We start from the raw sequence: 18,518 nt of genomic DNA on the forward strand, positions 1-18,518 counted from the left end.
CATGTCTCTTGGAGGCCTCTAAAGTCTGTTTAGTGGCCTGTTGAACTCTGCTGGTCAGAATTATAAGCGAATATGCTCTGTGCCAGCTGCTGAGTTTAACTGAGGACCTGTGTAGGCTGCTTTTGGCCCTGTTGTGATGTTGTACAAAATTTCCATAACAAATGTTCCCATGTCCTGAAGCAGCCAAGGGAGCTGGCTGCTAATGCTTGAGGAAATAAGGCTGAAAATAGCTCTAACCTGAGGGTTTGTGCTTTTCCTTAGCATGCTTGGTCTTTCCACCTCCAGGACCAGGGAGGAAAAGTAAGGAGAGAACTGAAGATCATCCTTCATTGGTGAAGTGTGTGGTCACATCCCCTGCTCTGAGCAAGGGTGCAAAGCTTTGAACCTTCCTGTATCTGGCTGATTGCAGCAGTATTTGCCCCAATGCAAGAGCGGTATCTCTAGGGACCAAAGACACAGAGCAATGGTGTGACACTGCAAACTGGGAACTGATTCCATCTGTATGCTCTCCTGTAGTTCAGATACAGAACATGCCAGGGGATTTGAGATGTCCACTGGACCCATCTGGCTGCTCTGATGCTGCTTTGTCCTGCCCATAACCAGTGTAATTGCTGATCGGGTCCTGATGTCTGAAAACCTGTTTTTGCCCTCAAAGTGAGCACTTCTGTGCAATTCAGGTGTTTTCCTGCTCTTAGCCTCCTCTGTACTTGGCATTGAATCATAGAATGTCCTGAGTTGGAAGGGAGCCCACAAGGATCATCAAGTCCAATTCCTGTCCCTGCATAGGACAACCCCAAAATGATAATTACATCCTTTGATTTTTGAAGGTACTGTTTGAGTATCTCTTAAGAGTTTGTGGTGTGTTTTGGTTTTTTAAATTACTTTTATTTATTTATTTTTATTTTTCTATCCCTAGCATGTCAGCCAGTGCAACTTTCAGTTCTTTCAAATATTCGTTTCTCTTCAGCCTTCTGCTTTGGCTGTGGTTAAGCTTTTTTCTACCTACTCTGTGCACACACAGTCCCCAGAAGACCTTAAATAAAGCTGTCTGGCAGTAACATGTGGGCTATGCTGACAGCTTGGTATGTTGGACAGCCTGGATTAAAACTAATCCTGTTGTGTGGTAACAACTCAAATACCTCAAGCAGTGCTGCTTTTGCTCTGTGAGCTGTTGGGCTCCCACGCACAAACAGAATAGGAGACACGTGTGTTTGTGTGATGTTGCTGCAGGAACCAGAGTCCCAGGTCTGCACCAAGGAGGTGTTGCTGCTGGTGGGGTGGGGAGCACCAGCAATACTGCTGGAGGAGAATTGTCTAAAATGTGGTGTGTGCATCTTCTGGGTGAAGGAGGGTATTTATTTCTATTAGGGTGGGAGATAGCTGTTAGAAGATTTGAGCGAAGCATGTTCACTAAGGTAAAAGGAGAGGCTGGTGGTAGAGTCACTGCGTAGAGCTGAGATCTCCTGGGTGATCTTCCAGCCAGGACTGGTGAGGCTGCATCTGCAGTGCTGTGTCCAGTTCTGGGCTCCACAGTTTAGGAAGGACAAGGAATTACTGGAGAGAGTCCAGCAGAGAACTACAAAGAAGGTGAGGGGTCTGGAGCATCTTTCTGATGAAGAAAGACTGAGAGCTGGGTCTGTTCAGCCTGGAGAAGAAAAGCTGAGAAGGAATCTCATCAATGCTTATGAATATCTGAAGGGTGGATGTCAAAAGGGTGGACCAGACTCTTTTCAGTGGTGCCCAACAATAGGATGAGGGGCAACGGGCACAGACTGAGGCACAGGAGGTTCCATCTGAATATGAGGAGAAACTTCTTTCCTTTGAGGTGCCAGAGCCTGGACCAGGCTGCCCAGAGAGGTTGTGGAGTCTCCTTCTCTGGAGACATTCAAACCCACCTGGACACATTCCTGTGTGATCTGCTCTGGTGGCCCTGCATTAGCAGGTGGGTTGGACTGGATGATCTCCAGAGGTCCCTTCCAACCCCAACCATCCTGTGATTCTGTGACTGGGGACAAGAAACTGGAAGTGTTCAAAGGGAACATGATGCATGTAATCTCCTACCAGGTTCAATGTGGAGGCTGCAAAGATCCTTTGGACCTGTTACTCACTCTACTACAAAGAATGGGAATCCCTGAACACAATAAAGAGGAGAGCATCTATTCTTTATTTTTTTATTGTTATTATTTAATATCCAGGTAGCAGCTTGTTTTTTGCTGGCTGGCAATTTTGCATGGCAGAAACAGTCCTGTAAGCACTGACCTAGATCTGTGAAATGGAAACACTTGATGTGAGAAGAATCCTTTCCAGTCCTTGAAGTGGGGCACCACAGTTTGTCTATTAAAGCTCTTAAGTTGCATCTGAGGATACCCTTGATTATCTTGTTGTAGGGAAACAGCACATAAATGAGGTGCACGGTTAGCTAGGATCAGCTTGAGATTTCCAGGCTTGATTCCTAACTGTGGGAGGAGGAGATACAGCCAGTCTGTCTCATGGGCTTGTCCAGGGACCACACCAAAGGGACTCTTCCCTCAGGAGATGCCAGTAGGTGGTGACTTGTATGTTACTGACATTAGTCACAGTTAGTGGTGAGTTAGACTTGAATGATGGCCACTCTGAGGTGGATCAATGGTCCTTGTGTGACTTCAAACCTGCAGAGGTAAGGAACAACCAGATTAGCTCCTTGGTGAAGAGGAAACGAGCCTCTGTCAGTTTATAGCTGAAGTCATCCTGGCAGCCCTGTGTACCACGCTGCTGTTTCATTTTCATCTTTATCCTGAGTTATTTTGGTACTGAGCAGCCTCCTGTCCTTGGGAGACCAAGATGCAGTCAAAAGTAACTGTGGAGATACCCTCTGATCTTTCTGTCAAGGGGTGGAAATTAAGTCCTGTCTAATTCTGTGCTTCAGGATGGATTCATGTACAGAAACATCTCATCCCATAGTCCACAAACAAAGCTCGGAATGGAACAGGAGGAAGAGGCTGAAAAACAGTGTCCTCTGCATAGGCCTTTGGGTCTCTTTCCGTAACTTTCCACTGTCTACCCTGGACAAGTAAGAAGTTCTGGTGTCCCTCTAACTGTGGAAGAGATTGACAGCATCTCCTGTAGGTGATGTAGAGAAGACCAGAGTGAGAAATATGAATATATGAAGCTCCATGCTGTGATGGAGGCACCTTTGACAGGTGGGATGTGGTGGGTAGTAAGGGGTGCAGGTCTGTCCTGCTTGTTGTATACTTGTATGTGTCCTGCAAACATAACCAGTGAAGCTAGCCTGACTGGGGCAGGCCTCTGGTCTTGGAGAAGCGGGGTTCCCTAGGTGGGATCTTGCATTTGCACAGTAAAAATTGTTCTCTAGGGAAGGGAGAAAAGGTTATCAGGCTTGAAGAAAACTTGAAGAGCAATTTGATGGCTAACTTGGGTGAGGAGCTATTAACCTTGGAGACGTGGTCAAGTCAATGCCCAGCATGGGCTAAGTAGCTGGTTGATTTTCCTGATGTCTGTGTATCAGCCTGGTTAAACAAAACCTGTCTGTAAAGATGGCTTGTTGAGGGCTAGGGATGCCAAGTGCACAGTGTACGAAATTAAGAACTGTAGCTGTTTGTGATGATGAATGGTAGTGACTGCCTATCCCCAAAAGGGTGTGCAGGAGCAGGTATTTGAGTGAGATCTCAAACTTGCTGTTGCTTCTTGGGAAAGCTGAGGCAGCAGGGGGGAGTATTTGGCAAGTGCCATCACGACTTCAGCATGAAAGAGCAAACTTGCGAAGAGTGCTGTGGGTGTTAGTCCTGTCTCCCCATGGGGGATGGAGCACAGCTGACAACACAGAGCAAAAGGGAAAGAGTTCAAATGCAGGAAGGACACAGTGGATGTTTGTTTTCCTATTTTGTTTGTACTCGGAGCTCAGATGGGTGATGGTAACCTGGGGGTTTGTAGGATAACTAGTCAGTCTTGGGATATGGGGCAAAAAACCCCACTATAGTTAACCTGTACCAAAGATAATTAGGCTGCCGAGTGTAGTGGGAGAGGCCGTCTATGCTTCAGGAGGACCAAAGCCTGTCTGACACTGGCCTTTAACCACCTCTAACACTGCTCCTGTCTCCTCTGCAGACCACCCATTAAGCTGCTGCCTGCCAGGGAGCAGAGATGTGCGCTTTCTGAAATCCTCTGCAGGTTCTGCTGGTCGCACTCACACGTAACCTTCCTGGCTCCCTCTTCCTTCCCTCCCTCTGTGCGGTTGCCAGTTGGTCTGGCACTCTGCTTGCTCTCCTCCCAGCTCGAGCAGCCTCTCTGCACCACTGCCCTTCTAGTCCTTCCTTTTCTCCTCCTTTGCTTCCTTCTCCATCACAGCTTGAGCAATTAAAAAGCTGGGTTGCAAGGTGATCACTCTGAGGTCTGTGGTGTAGAGATGCTAGCTCGACGCCTCTACTTCTTAGCCGTAGCTTTGCAATGATGCAAATGTTTTGGTGCATTGCTAACAAATGGCAGAATAAGGACAAATAGGCATGCAAATCTATTTTTCCCTTGTTGGGAAGCAGATCCCCTTAGAGCTGGGCTTGGTTGGATACCAGCTCTTAGTAAGTCATGGTATGTGCTGCTGGTCTCTGTGGTTTGCATAATGGGTTTGGATAAATGTGTTGTTGTAAACTACTGGTATTGTGTTCCCCTCCCATGTCTGAACAGTATTGTGCTGAGAAAAGCGGGGCAGAGCTCCCATTCCGCTGCCATCTGACCACACATCGGGCATTGGCATCTCATGGTGGGCTGGCTTCTCTCTTCCAAATTCCAGCCTGATTATGCTGGAAATAAGTGTTGCCAGGGGTTATCTTTATATTCAAGTGGTAAGAGGAAATACTGCAGCTTTCCTAAGCCAGATACTGTAGCTCAGTTTTGCAGACCTGAGATATTCCGATGGGCCTGGGAAGATGATAACCAGCTGGCAGGGTGCTTACAGAGGGCTGAGGCAAGCACATGTAATAGATATGGTACCATTATCATTGTTAACAATACAAATATGCTTTTACTTATTACTTGGTGAGTGCCCCACTGGAAACATTCATATTTAATTAGCATTGATTCTTTTTGAGTAAATTGCTCTAAAACCTGGGGCGATGGAGCCTGTCTCTTGCTCAGACAGCGAGTATCACGTAACCAGCCGATCACTTCATCAGCAGAAATAAAATAATTCTGTTTAGGACTGAAATTTTATGCTTCTTGAATTAAAAATGGTAATGAGAAATTTTCAGACTCGCTGGCAACTGGGTTGGTAAGGCTTGGCAGGGAGCAAATAGCAGGTGATGTCCTTAATGGTGGTGGTTGTTGTTGGTTTTGTGGGGATTTTTTGTGTGGGTTTTTTTGCTGTTGGTTTGTTTTTTGGGTTCTTTGTTGATTTGTTTGGTTTTGGTTTTTGTTTTGTTTTCCATAGAGGAGTGTGCAGGATACTGACTGCTCCTTGTAAAGAGGGTTGTCACTCCAGAAGCATCTTGTCTTGTGGATTGCTTTTGGGATTAGCTTTAATTCAGAAGAGACTATCAGTCTCCCATTCTGGTCAAAATTCTCCTGTTGACCTGCTCCTATCCACTGGAAGGGTGAGGAAAAAATCGGGCAGACCCATGTCTGTGAACTCTTCTAGGTTTGTTGAGGTGAAATGAAATCACTGATACCTTTATAAAAGGGTACCAGAGAAAGGGCAAGCTAAATGACCAGTTTCCCAAAGCAGTACATGCTTGTAAGGAATTATTTGAGTGGGATGCTGAGATTTCTGAGCAAACCTTCCCTGTATAAAGGATTTTAGTGGGCCATGCATTGATGAGATGGGATACTTGCCCCTTTGCACAAGTAGAGCTTCCTCCCCTCAAATAACTCTATCTATCAAGCTCAAAGTAGCTCAACACTAGGAGAAGGATACTGGTAGTGCCCATCAGTGGCTGAAAGAGAGGGAAAGCTTGCATTTCCAAGGCCATGCATCCTTTCCCCCAAAGATTCATAAAAGTTGAGCCAGTCTCCTTGGAGTTACCAGGAATGGCTTTTCCATTAAGCACTTGGAATGCTACTGGGCTGTGGCCCTTGAGAGCCCAGGAGTGTTTGTGAGTGCTGAGGTTGCTGGATAAACATGGGGAATTTTGGGTCTTCAGGCAGAGCCAGAGATGTGAATCTCCCCTTTTACAGAAAGTGACTACCTGCCTTGTAGGACACTTGTAGGACTTTTGCTCCAGCAAAGCTGTTGATCGAGGAAGGACAGGCAATGGGGGAGTTCTTGGTGGTGGATTTCAGAGGCAGGCTGGTGGAATGGAGAGGACAGGAGGCAGGTAAATGCATGTAGCATTAGCAAGGAAGGTAGATGTGACTTAAGTGATGTCTGAAATTTGTTACTTGCTTGCCCTTCAGGTTAACCTTGAGTCTGATTAGTTGCCATCTCCATTTCATAATTAGCCTCAAAAGGAGTAGAAAAAAAGAATGATTTTCTAGAACAAAAGGCCAGTGGTGTATGCTACGTCTCATGAGGGAGAACTCTCTTGCTTATAGCCCAGTTTAATTCAAAAGCACAACTGCAGTGTGAAAGGCAAAGAGCTGCCCTGATAAGGGAGTCTGCACAAGTGAAAGTGGGTGCATTTTTTTGCCTTTCCATGTTTATTTCTCTACATCAGTTTGAAAAGATACAAAGAGCTGCAACTAATAAGAGATGGGAGTCTTCTGAATTTTCTCTAGTACAAGTGGGATTTACTTTTTTTTTTATTTTATTTTTAAAAATTAGAAAGATTTCAGCTTAGATCTTGGTATGGGTTGATCTTCAGTGGAGTAATGACATGTAGACCCAGCAGGGACCTCAAACCTTTCTACCTCAGGCATGTGCTTCACAACTACAGGTAGAAAAATCTCTCTGCTAATTTTAAGTTTGGTATCTAGTCTTGGCCTCACTGCAAAACTTGCAATGTGGAAGCTCAGGTATCAAACATGAGGCAGCTTTTCTGCAAGGCTGTCTCCCCTTGTCTTCCGTCTCAGATTTAATATGCTGTTTTCCCAGGTGACCCTCCACAAGCTGCTGCCTGGATTGGCCAGTGTATCCTCTACTTGCTGATAATGGTTTTTGAGAAGACTGTGATTAGCCTTGTCCTACTCATCCCTGGTTGGACAAAGGTAAGCTCCTGAGCTGTATTTTTCTAGCCACAGCTGTCATGGCTTGTTTCTTGTCAGCTTTGCCTTATTAATGGTCCTCATCATCGCAGGTCTTTAGTCCTTATGACTTGTTGACATCCCTCTGTAATCATTAGCTGTTACTTCAGTTTGGGGAAACATGACTTCCATAAGTTGGGTACATTCTCTTGCTATTCAAAAGCTAGTGGAATAAGATGCTTCTTTAACTTTCTTTTCCATCTTTGGAAGGATAAAATGGGGTGGCCTGGCAACTGAGCTACTTCCATTCTGCCAGAGGATTTCTACATTCTCTCATCAAGTCAGTTCATGCTGGTGTTTTGTGATCCCATGCATAAACAGTGCGGGACTCTTAGAGATTAATTTGGAAAGAATTGTCTGAGTAGTATGTTGCCCTTTCCTCCACACCCCAGCTGCTTCTGTATGGTAGTTTATGCAATGGTAATTGAGTTCATAATGAGTTTCTCTTTTAAAAAATAAAAATAACCTATGGCACTTGTAGCCACCTACCTGGTGGCAGGTAGGTATGGTGGCTGTAAAAACCAATTATGGAAGTCTATGGGAAACTCCAGTTTTGAGTGCATTTACACATAGTACCTAGTATCTGACAGATTGATGTCACTGAGGAGTTGTTTACAGAAATCTGTGAGCAGTTATCTGTTCCTGTTCAGGACTTATTTTTCAAACCCAGTAGTCTACAGTGGTCAGCCTGGGAAATGGATGTGTTGTTCCACAGCACGCACTGCTAGATCCAGAGGTGCTGCTGGGTATCTCTCCATGCTTATCATGCATTGCTGGTGTCCTTATTTTGCAGCTGGGCTCCAAGGAGCCAAGGAAAGTCCCACCAGTTGTTGTCATGGGTAGTTACACTGAAAGAATAGCACTACTTATTTCTCACTCTCCGCAAAGCTGTGTGTTTGGCAGCTGGGCTAAAGGAATAGCCCATGTAATCTTTCTATTAATAACAGCTGGGTTAAAGGCTGAGGAGCACTAGCTAGGAGACTGCTGGTATAAGAAGGCAACCAGTTTGTAGCAAACATCTCACAGCAAAGCTGTGCAAATAATGCTTCTGAATGCTTTGTTCTCTGCAGCTTCAGCAGATCCTCCTGGGTTACATCCCAAACCCCCAGCTGGAGCTCATCCTGGTCATGTTTGTTGTGCCTTTTATAGTCAATGTAAGTGATGCCTCTGCAAGCGCTGGGTGGGGTGGTTTGGAAATTGTGGTCCCTCCTCAATGGGGAGCATGTACAGGAACTGGCTTGAGGCAACTTTGAGCAATTGAAGTGTCTGGGACAGGGTGGAGGGTAGTGGAAACAAATGGATTTGTTGCCACGAATACACAAATCTGTTACTGCTGCCCTGCCGTGGTCTTAATTCCCATTCATTTGTCCAAGATGCTGAGGGGCTGATGCTTTAGCTTGTTGAGGAAAGATGAGGCTTGTTAGCTGAGGGCTGCATCCCAGCAGCAAGATACAGCCATGGGGATGTCCCAAAGCCCTTTAAATTCCTATAGGATGGCTTGTTCAGTGGTGGCCTTTGGCAAATTGTCAATCTAGATGTTTGGCTGGACTTCAAATTGCATTACAGCAAGGCAAGGTATTCAGGTTACCCAAAACTATTGGTATCCTCAAAACTATCTTGGCAAAACCTCTTGAAAGATTAGCTTTTTTCCTCATGCCCCTGATTCTGGGTAACCCATGACCTCCTGCTATTCCTGCTAAGACGGGAACTCTTTTCAATGAGTATTGCAGTGAATACAAAATTGGCAAAGTTGAGTTTACCTTCCTCTGCTACCAGCCTTTCTCTGCCACATCAGGCTGCATTTCCCTATTAGAAGTTCTCAAAGAACTGACAAGGGACTGGTACAGACAGAGCGGGATAAGCCTTGGATGGAGCTTGGTTCAGTCATTATTTCCTGATTGAAACTTGGCCTATTGTGTTGGTGGTTTTGTTTTTGTTGTTTGTTTGGGGTTTTTTGGGTTTGTTTTTGTTGTGGTTTTGTGTGTGGGTGGTGGTTGTTGTGATTTTTTGTTTGTTTTGTTTTTGTGGGTTTGTTTTGTTTTTCCCTGGGTCTTCAGCTATGGAATCAATAGGATTTATATGAGAAAGGACCTCAGGAATTTGACTCATCCAGCCCCCACGGGTACACTTGATGCAGGGTTAATTTAGATATTAAATTAGGTTGATCAAGGCTGTATATCTGGAAAAGCCAAAAGGAGAATGAATAACTGATCAAATTACTTTGGTCTCTGCAGTGTTTTCATATAAATTCTTTCTCCCCAAGGCCATTATGTTCTGGGTTGTGGACAGCTTGATCATGAGGAAATATAAGCAGAAGGACACCCTGGGCATCAATGGATCCATAGAAACTCCTCGGGCTAGGAGAACTGAGGAATCTCAGGTAAGACCAAGGATGTCCTGTGTTTGAGACCAGACCAGACTGCAAGCTTGTGGTATGGGCTGTGTGCTTTACCACAAACACACAATGTACCAGCACTTTGCTTAGATCTGGGCCATGAATGTGGATGATGACCCTGCTACGTCAAACTAACTCTTCATGCTTGCAGCTGAGGTCAACAGAGGGGTGTTTCCTGGCAGGATCTGGCCCTGTCTACCAATGAGCAACATTGCAGCCTACAAAGTATTGCTGAAATATTGCCCTAGATGATGACAGTATTTTGTGGGGTATAAGCTAACTTCTTCAGTGTCCTGTGTGGGTTTGTTGGAGTGGCAGGCTGAAGCTGGTGGGTTCCTCTCTCTCAATTTTCCCATTTTTAATTGTAATTAATCTTGGCTTGGAAGAGCTTGCTTTCCTTACTGTAATTGGTAGCATCCTTTTTGAGGACAAGACCTCACTGGCAATCCTATTTTTGTCAGCTTGGTATTTTTTTCAGCCAGATGATGGTTCCTTAACTGTAGAAAGCTGTATTTTGTGTTGCGTGAGCTTGACACTTAAAAGTTACAGGGGGGAGGAAATGCTCAGTCCCAGCAGACTTTGTTCTTGTTAATAACGTGTGGTTTGCTGGGCAGGTGGTGCCTGAGCTTGTCATCAGCTTTTGGGCAGAGTCTACAACCTGAGTCATTGGGTTGAATTCCCTTCCTTCCCCTGACACCCAGACATGGTTTCAAAGTGCTACGTGAAAACTGCTGATATCCTGCAGTTCACTGGCGAGGCCTGTTGAGATAAGAGAGCTTCTGGCAGTCATAGACTGGCTCCTGAGGCAGCTTCTGCCAAGGAATTTAGGAAGAATAGAAATAGCTCTTGTGGTCTGAGAGCTCTTTTTACAAAGAGTAACTCAGCTCTTGTGCTGCTGAGTTGTGGGATGGACAATTACTGGCCACATTGCAGAGCACATGGAGGTAATAGCGTTTAATGGTGTTTAATACTCAGCAGTCCACACAGCAGCCGTGGCTTCCACAGCTCAAGGGTGCGCTGGGGAAGTGTCCACCTCTTGTGGGGATGCAGAGTCAGAGGAATCTTCCCTCTGGCAGGAAGACCAGCCAGATGTGAGCAGCTGTTGAGATGAGTGAGTCACTCCTCCTGGCCCTGCCTCCAGATAAACAGTTGTTGCTTGGCAAAGTCACTAGAAACACATTGTGGCCCAGGGAGTTTCTTGAGTGGTGTATGTGGTGAGGGCATCTTCAAGAAGTCTTTGTTATTTTGCAGAGAAGAGGGGGGGGAAAAAGGCCTGAACTGGGTGCTCCCAGTATGTCTTGGTAGTTGTGCATTGAAGCTAGGAACTCACACCTAGGATCTGAAGGTGCATGAAGTTGTCCCAGATTATGGTGCAGTCCTGGTTTCTTAGTGGCACCTGGTGTCCAAGAGTGTTACTTCTAAAGAAGAGGTAGTTTGGAGGTCTGCTTAAAATGTAAAGCTGTTGGTAACAATCAGACTTACTGAATGGATGTGCTGTTGTGTTCCTGAAGGTTTAAGATCAGTTAAAATTACACCATGTCAGAACTAAGGGTAAGGTGGTGACATCTCTAGTTGAGAGACCAAACTCTTTTCCACCTAAACTTGCAGCATCCAGTCCTGTCAATAGTGGATGCTGTGGATATACAGATGGTGTTGCAGTTACTGATTCTTCATGGAAATGGAGCTGGACCTCTGACTTACTCTGCTGAAGATGGGGGCAAGTGTTTTGTGGCCTTTAGCTCAGTTTTGGGTAATCTGAATGGAAGATACCTGTTAACCTCCAGAAACTAGGAAAGATTTCTCTAGCAGCTCAACCTAAATGGGTTGTTTTAAGCGATAGGGACAACTCCTATAGTCTGGCTCTTGCTGTCAAAGGCTTCTCCTGTCTTCCAACTGCTTGAGTCCTTTTATCATCAGATTTTTGCTGAGACCTTCAATGTACAGGTCATCTGTCCATCTTGAAACCCTCAGATCTATCGCTGCGGTGGAGCTACCAAGGGGCCTGGTTTGTAGCTGGAGGAGTCTATGGGGACTGCCTCCTTTCTGCTCAGACACGTTGCTGTGCTTCTGGCCTCACAAAGTCTGAGCACAGAAGATAATGAGGAAATACAGAAATGGGCAACCTGCTTTTCCATAGAACCATAGAATCATTTTGGTTGGAAGAGACCTTCAAGTTCAGAGTCCAGCCATTAATCCAACACTGGCACTAACCCATGACCCTAGCAACCTCATCTATGTGCCTTTTAAACCCCTCCAGGAATGGTGACTCCACCATTTCCCTGGGCAGCCTGTTCCAATGCCTGACAACCCTTTCCAGGAAGAAATTTTTCCAGTCTAAACCTCCAATTCTGCTTCTTGGCACTGGGCCTCAAGGTGTAGCCATAGGCTCCTGCTTCATGTGTCAGCTTTTTAGGCTATAAATTAAAGATCTTATTGGCTAGCTAGGCACCACAGCTGGACTGGCTTGAATTTAGTCTTGAAAACAGAAAATAAGGGTTTGCAGGGCTCATTGCTGCTGCTAATAACCTGTTCAAGTGGGGGAATTTCTTCCCCACCTGCTGCCCAAAGGAGAGGGGCTGAGAAGCGTCTCTACAGGGCAGAGCTGGCTGAGGCTGATGTGTCCCACAGTTTATCAGGGTTCATCAGGGCTGTCTAGCAGCAGGCGCCAACAGCTCCCCATCATGCTGCCTTCTTGAATTTCAACCCTCTGCCTATCTTGCCAATAGAGAGTGTCATTATTTTCACTTGAACTAAGCAGTTTGCCTTTTGAAAGGTGTGGGGGGGAAGGAAAAGAATGGAAAGAGGGGGCTGAAGTTAACCTGTTAAAAACCCACACTTGGGATTTTTCTATAGGGATAGCAGGAAAAGCTCAGCTTTGTCCTTGGCTTGGCAAATCAGCAAGAATAAACCCAGCAACCAGCAATCTTGCCACTGATGTCACTTACTGACTGTGGCTGCAGTTTAGACCAAAGAACTGTCAGCCTCTTGGGAGTTTTAAGTCTCTTCTGGTGAGCCACAGATGTGACAACGGGCTCTTGCTTATAATGGAGAAAATGCTGCACTTCATTTTGTTGGGGTTTTTGTTTGTTTGTTTCTTACACTGAAACCCTGAAAGGGACAAACTCTTATGGCTGCAAAAATCTCACCATTCCTTCCAAGTCAGTCTTTAAAGCTTTTTGTTGTTTCAGACTTGTGCCTTGCCTTGGTACATCTTAGTAGAATCATACAGTAGTTTGGGCTGGAAGGGACCTTCAAAGCTCATCTGGTGCCACCCCTGCCATGAGCAGGGACATCTTCATCACCTCAGGTTGCTCAGAGCCCCGTCCAGCCTGGCCTGGGATGTCCCCAGGGATGGGGCATCCACCACCTCTCTGGCCAACCTGGGACAGTGTTTCACCACCCTCATTGAGGAAAAAAAAGTCCATCACTGCAGTAGAGCTGCAAGTGACTTGTTTGCCTCTCTCTCGTGGGATGGAGAGAGCTCTCAAGAGTGCCAGTCTGAATCCAGTGCTGTTCAGGCTGGAGAAATGCATTCATCTGCATGGCCCTTATTTATGTTTGGCATGTGTCCTGCCCTTGACCTGAGTCTCTTTTCCCTTGCCCTTGCTAGTGTCAATAAACTTTAGATGTTATCACTAATTTCTTTGTTTCCTCCACTCAGGAAAACAAGTCAGTTTTAATAATACTTTATTTGATCTTTTTTCAATTTGTTTTTGTTTTGTTTCTTGTTTTCCCAAGGGAAACAAGTGAGTTTCTGCTCCTTTTCTGGAGGCTAACATTTTCAGAGACAAGTCTTAAAGCAAAAATAGGTATAATAATAGTGGTACTTGTGAGAATCATTGGTGTGAAACTAGAAGCTACTTTAAGGTTGGGAGGAAAGCTAATATACTATGTGGGGACCTGCCTTTGGTCAGTGTGGAGTTCAGCACCTGTCCCAATTCCCTTCATAGGAGTTGTGATTTTGGCAAATCCCTACACTGAAGATGCTGATGAATCATAGAATGTCCTGAGTTGGAAGGGACCCACAAGGACCATTGAGTCCAACTCCTGTTCCTGCACAGGACAACCCCACAGTTCACACCATGTGTCTGAGGACATTGTCCAGTCTCTTCTTGAACACTGTCAGGCCTGGAGCCTGTTCCAGTGTCCAGCACCCTCTGGATGAAGAACCTTTTCCTGATATGCCAGTACCTATGCTGCTTGCTTTTAAGTATTGAAGAATACCACAAGACTGAGTTTGATTTTCTAGTTGCTTAACATGAGCTTTTAAACAGACAGGTGTGTGGTCCTTATGGGAATGCTAGATGAAGGTGGGCATAGAGGTGCCTCTGGAAGGAGACTCTCCCACCTGTCAGCCCTGCTGTCTCTTGGTATCTCATCTAAACTTGGTTGCAGGATGATGATGGGATGGTTCCTACCTCTACACCAGGCTGGTAGACCTTTAAGCAAACAGGCTTCCATGGCTAGCATAAAAATGTCCCCAGTGCTTCCTTGTTTTCCAGCCTGTGTCATACTTCTCAGCAGTGCTATTAGGTTAATGGTTGAACTTGGGGATCTTAAAGGTCTTTTCCAACCAAAATGATTCTATGGTTTATCTGGGCAATCTCTGTGCCACTGAGATGGCTTGGTTATCTAAGGGTCTGCTTGGATGGAGTTACCAAACCAGTAGGCAGCCTCTTCCCCCAGACAGGAGGGATTGGCAGAGCACATGGGCAGCCCTGTTTTGGTAGCATGACCCATGTTGTTTTGGAAGCTGCTGGCCTCCTGACGCGAGAAGGAATGCATGAAGTATTTGAGGACTGCTGAGTGAGACAGTAGCACATTGTCCCAGGACTGGGAAACTGGTCCACTCCCAGCTGTGCCACCAACATGCTGTGATCCTGACCTGGACACATCTGCAGGGGAAGCATCTTGTCCAACTCGTGCTGAAGACTCCCAAACTGCAGTTTGGCTTGAAAAACCATATCCGAGGGTATGTCCCACAACTGTCATAGCGATGAGGTGCTGTCTTATGATGAAACTACCTGGGGAATTGTGGAAAGGTTACTGGGGGGCTGTTGGCTCAAGCAGCTCTGTGTGAGCTGCATGGTGGGCAGGTAGCAGCCTGAATGGGTCTGGGTGCTCAACACTTAGTGCGGGCTCATCACCATGCTTGGCTGCAAGGGGATTTAAGCCTGCAGCTGAAACCCACTGAAATTAGTTCGTTAGGCCCCAAAACTAGCCTGTTGCAGCTTGTCAAAGTTCAGTGAGCTTATAATGCTATGTGTGACTAATTACCCACCCATTTTTTCAGGTTCAACATCACAATATTAATATTATAAACAGAGGAAATCTTCACTTGGAAGAGGTGGAAATTTTCCAGTGCGTGTCTTGAACCAAAAGAAATTCCTTGAGACCAGTGCAGGTTGAAGGGGGAGAGAGAGGACGACAAGAGAGCTTAATCTGACCTACTGCTATCCTTGGAGTGTCTGAAGTGCTGCTGTGAAGATAACATCAGACAGAAGGGTTGTAGTGTGCTGAGGGTGGGGAGGAAATCTTCCCCTGCGGCTCTTTTGCTCCTTTGAAGTCATTGACTCATTGCAGTTTGTTTTTCCTGTTTAATAATTTTGTTGCTGTGGTGACTGGCGCTGTGGTGCTGCCTAAGTGAAAATGAGTGCGTAGTGCACTGTGCACAATGATAGCCACAGATAAGACTAATCCCCTCCGTGCTCCTGGTTTTGCCCAAGGAATCATAGAATAGCTTGGGCTGGAAGGGACCTTCAAAGCTCATCCAGTGCCACCTCTGCCATGAGCAGGGACATCTTCACCAGCTCAGGTTGCTCAGAGCCCCGTCCAGCCTGGCCTGGGATGTCTCCAGGGATGGCTCATCCACCACCTCTCTGGGCAGCCTGGGTCAGTGTTTCACTACCCTCAGTGTAAATAATTTATGTTCAGCCTGAATCTCCCCTCCTTTAGTTTAAAACCATCACTCCTTGTCTTGTTGTAACAGGCTCTGCTAAAGAGTCTGTCCCCTTCTCTTCTCCAGGCTGAACAGCCTCATCTCTCTCAGCATTTCCTCAAAGGAGAGCTGTTCCAGCCTCAGATCGTTTCTGTGGCTCCTCTGGCCCCTCTCCAGCAGGTCCATTTGTGTCCTGTGCTGAAGACCCAGAGCTGGACCAACACTGCAGGTGGGGTCTCACCAGAGTGGAGCAGAGGGGCAGAATCACCTCCCTGACCTGCTGCCCACATTCCTTGTGATACAGCCCAGGACACTATTTGCCTTCTGGGCTGCAAGTGCATATCGCCAGCTCATGTCCAATTTTTCACCCACCAGTAGACCCAAGTCCTGGCCTCCATGACTGTTTGAGCTGTTGAGGATGTTCCACATGTGGACACACTGGGCTTTTAGCCCATGCACCATCCCTCAACTTGTGCCTTTGAGCTGGAAGGTTGCTGCTGTGGGTTAGCACAGGCAGGCTTGCTGGGGTGTTGGTTCAGTCTTTGGAGCAAAGTGGGGTCAGATGGGGCTGAGACTTGGGTTGGGAGGTCTACACTGCCTTGATGGAATAAGCTGTGTGTAGGGGATTGGTTGTGGTACCTGGCCCTTGTCCCTGCATCAGCCATGATCTGTGATGGGCAAGTGGAAGAGGGGGAAAGGGCTACTGGTCTTGCTCATGTAGAGACATAAAACTAGAGGACCTTGACTGTGCTGTTAGGCTTCTGCCTCTCTGTAGAGTTGGGTGCTGAGGACTTGTCCAGGTTTCTGATGTGAATGGCTAGTGTTTACCAGAAATCCCATAAGTTGATTGAGCCCCTGAGTGCTTCTGGCCATGACACAAGCTGTAGCACAAGAGTTGACTGCACTTCAGCTGTGCTAAGAGGTAGCTATTGTTGGGGTAATGACAGTAGGGCTTCTCTGACCAAAGCTGCGTTTTTGAGGTAAGAAGGGGTAGAATGGGGGTTAGCAAAAAATCTGTCAGGCTGTGAACATATAAATTGCTCATTTATCCAGTCTGCTGGCTGGCACGGGATTTCAGCTCTTCTACAGTCAATGCAGCCACAGCCCAAGTAAAATTTGGCATTTTTCCTCTTCCAGATGATGTGGCTGGAGGATGCCCCACGTGTGGCTGTATCTACATCGTGCAAACGCTCCGGGCCGGTGTCAGCCAGTTATTATAGCTCAAAACAACCTGTTGATAGCTTCGAGTCTGAAGTTAGCTACTGTGAAAGTGTAGGTGTTCCTGGAGGCGATGGGCAGCCTTTTGATCATGCAGCAAAGTCATGGGCTTTCTTACCTGGAGAGATACTGGTGAGAGCTGTCAGTGCTCTGTTTTTGGGCCCCACAATTTAGATCAAGCTGGGAGCTGCTGTGCCAGGCAGAAATAAGATGCTACCAGGCCAGGGCAGCACTCCTGAGCTTGCTGGCCATGGCTGAAGCTAACTCTGTAGCTCTGCTTGCTCTCCTGGCTGAGCTCTGGAGATGGTAAGCAGCTGGGGGCCTGGGAAAAGGTCTGTGTTTGGTACAGCTGCTTGCAAAATATGTGGCCTAGTTGTTTTTGTACATCTCCACTGAGGCTGCAGCCTGGCCTGAACACTCATGTCTATGTATGAGTCTTGTCCCAGGGGGAACAGTGCTTTAGCTGCCTGTTGTGTTCTTGGGGAGGGGCGAGGTTGGGACACTAGATCAGTGTGGTGTCTGCACCCACATCTGTCTGGCTGTTGTTGGAAAGATGGTCAAGGTGACCTTGAGACCTTTCCCATCTGCCAGAGAGGATTAGATCTTGCAGCAGATCCCTCTAGGGGTGCTTGACCCCTTCAGGAAGCAGCATCAAGAAGAGCTGAGGACTTTCCCACCATCAGCATCTGTCTGTTCTCCTTTCTAGGTGTTGCTCTCTCCAGACATGGATTTTGATCAGTCTGAAAGTGACCAGGATATTTCAGGACTCCAAAGAACGAACCAGAAGATGAAGCAGCCCAGCTACCAAGTGGTCATCTGAAAACACTGACATGAGAGAGGTGGAGGAAGAGGAGCAGCACTGTGATCCTTGAGCTGGCCAAGGAAGGGCAGGGTGGGGAATGCCAGTCGATCCCCGTGGATCTGCAGAGATCCTTTTGCCTGCCTCATCTAGGCCTGTCCTTCTGCAGTTGTCTCTTTGGGATGGTGTTGGAGCATCCTGTATGGGCTTGAGCAGTATCTGCTTTGCCTGTCTGACCCTAACCTGTACATGTTGAAGTTAGGGGTATGGATCTGTGTTTCCCTTGGCTGGCCAGCTGGGTGTAAATTTTTGGCAGGGCTAGAGGCTGAAATCAAAAGATGATCTCCTTTTTTAATAGAAAATTAAAAAAAATCCATCCTGTACTACCTGAAATGTGACACTTTTATATTCACAATGCTCAAAAGAACTGGTTTGCAATATGTATTTAAATGTCTTGAGCTGGGAATATTGTCTCAGTGGATCTGACACTTTTTACAGTTTTATAAGGAATGCAATAAATATTTGACCTAAGACCACTTCATAATTGAAATGCCTTCATGTGCTCAATGTTTTGCAAGACCTTAATGCTGTAAAGGGTGAAGGGGATCTGTTGAAGTCTTTCTTGACCAGTTTGACAGAGCAGGTTGCCTTCCTCTAGCAGGGCTAACCTAGTAAACCTGCAGAAGAAGAGCTGATCACAGAGCTCTGTTTCTGTGGATGGGTTGTATGAGCCACTTCAGTGCAAAGGTGTGACGCTGCAGCATCAGCCTGTGCTGACTCCAGACCAGAACTAACCCGGAGATTGGTCCCAGTGGCCACCTTAAAAGTGAGTGTTTACCAGGAACTAGAAGTTGACTACTTTCCTTTTACCTAGTTTAAAATAAACATATAAAATCTCTGCAGGACCTGATTCAAAAACTAGATCTGAAGAGTCAACTGAAGCCCTGTTAACCAGCACTGATGTTCTGGATGTAAGGGAATGGCCTCAGGTAGGATGGCTG

General features: G+C 46.4%; 1 protein-coding gene across 4 annotated transcripts in view; it reads left to right on the forward strand.

Annotated features, from left to right (window-relative positions):
- Positions 1 to 18,084, forward strand: part of LOC309435220 (store-operated calcium entry regulator STIMATE-like) — a 40,969-nt gene extending 22,885 nt beyond the window's left edge. The window contains exons 5-9 of one of the 4 annotated variants that reach the window (XM_082043219.1): positions 7,019 to 7,131; positions 8,238 to 8,321; positions 9,431 to 9,547; positions 16,638 to 16,850; positions 17,425 to 18,083. In XM_082043219.1, coding sequence (XP_081899345.1) covers positions 7,019 to 7,131; positions 8,238 to 8,321; positions 9,431 to 9,547; positions 16,638 to 16,850; positions 17,425 to 17,538 — 641 coding nt within the window. In that variant the 3' untranslated portion in view covers positions 17,539 to 18,083. Of the gene's footprint in view, positions 1 to 7,018; positions 7,132 to 8,237; positions 8,322 to 9,430; positions 9,548 to 16,637; positions 16,851 to 17,424 lie in introns of all 4 variants that reach the window. The other 3 variants (XM_082043220.1, XM_082043221.1, XM_082043222.1) reach the window with 3 other exon arrangements.
- The last annotated feature ends 434 nt before the right edge of the window (positions 18,085 to 18,518 follow it).

Source organism: Streptopelia decaocto (genome assembly GCF_964273445.1).
Source record: "Streptopelia decaocto genome assembly, chromosome: 1".
Lineage (NCBI taxonomy): Eukaryota > Metazoa > Chordata > Aves > Columbiformes > Columbidae > Streptopelia > Streptopelia decaocto.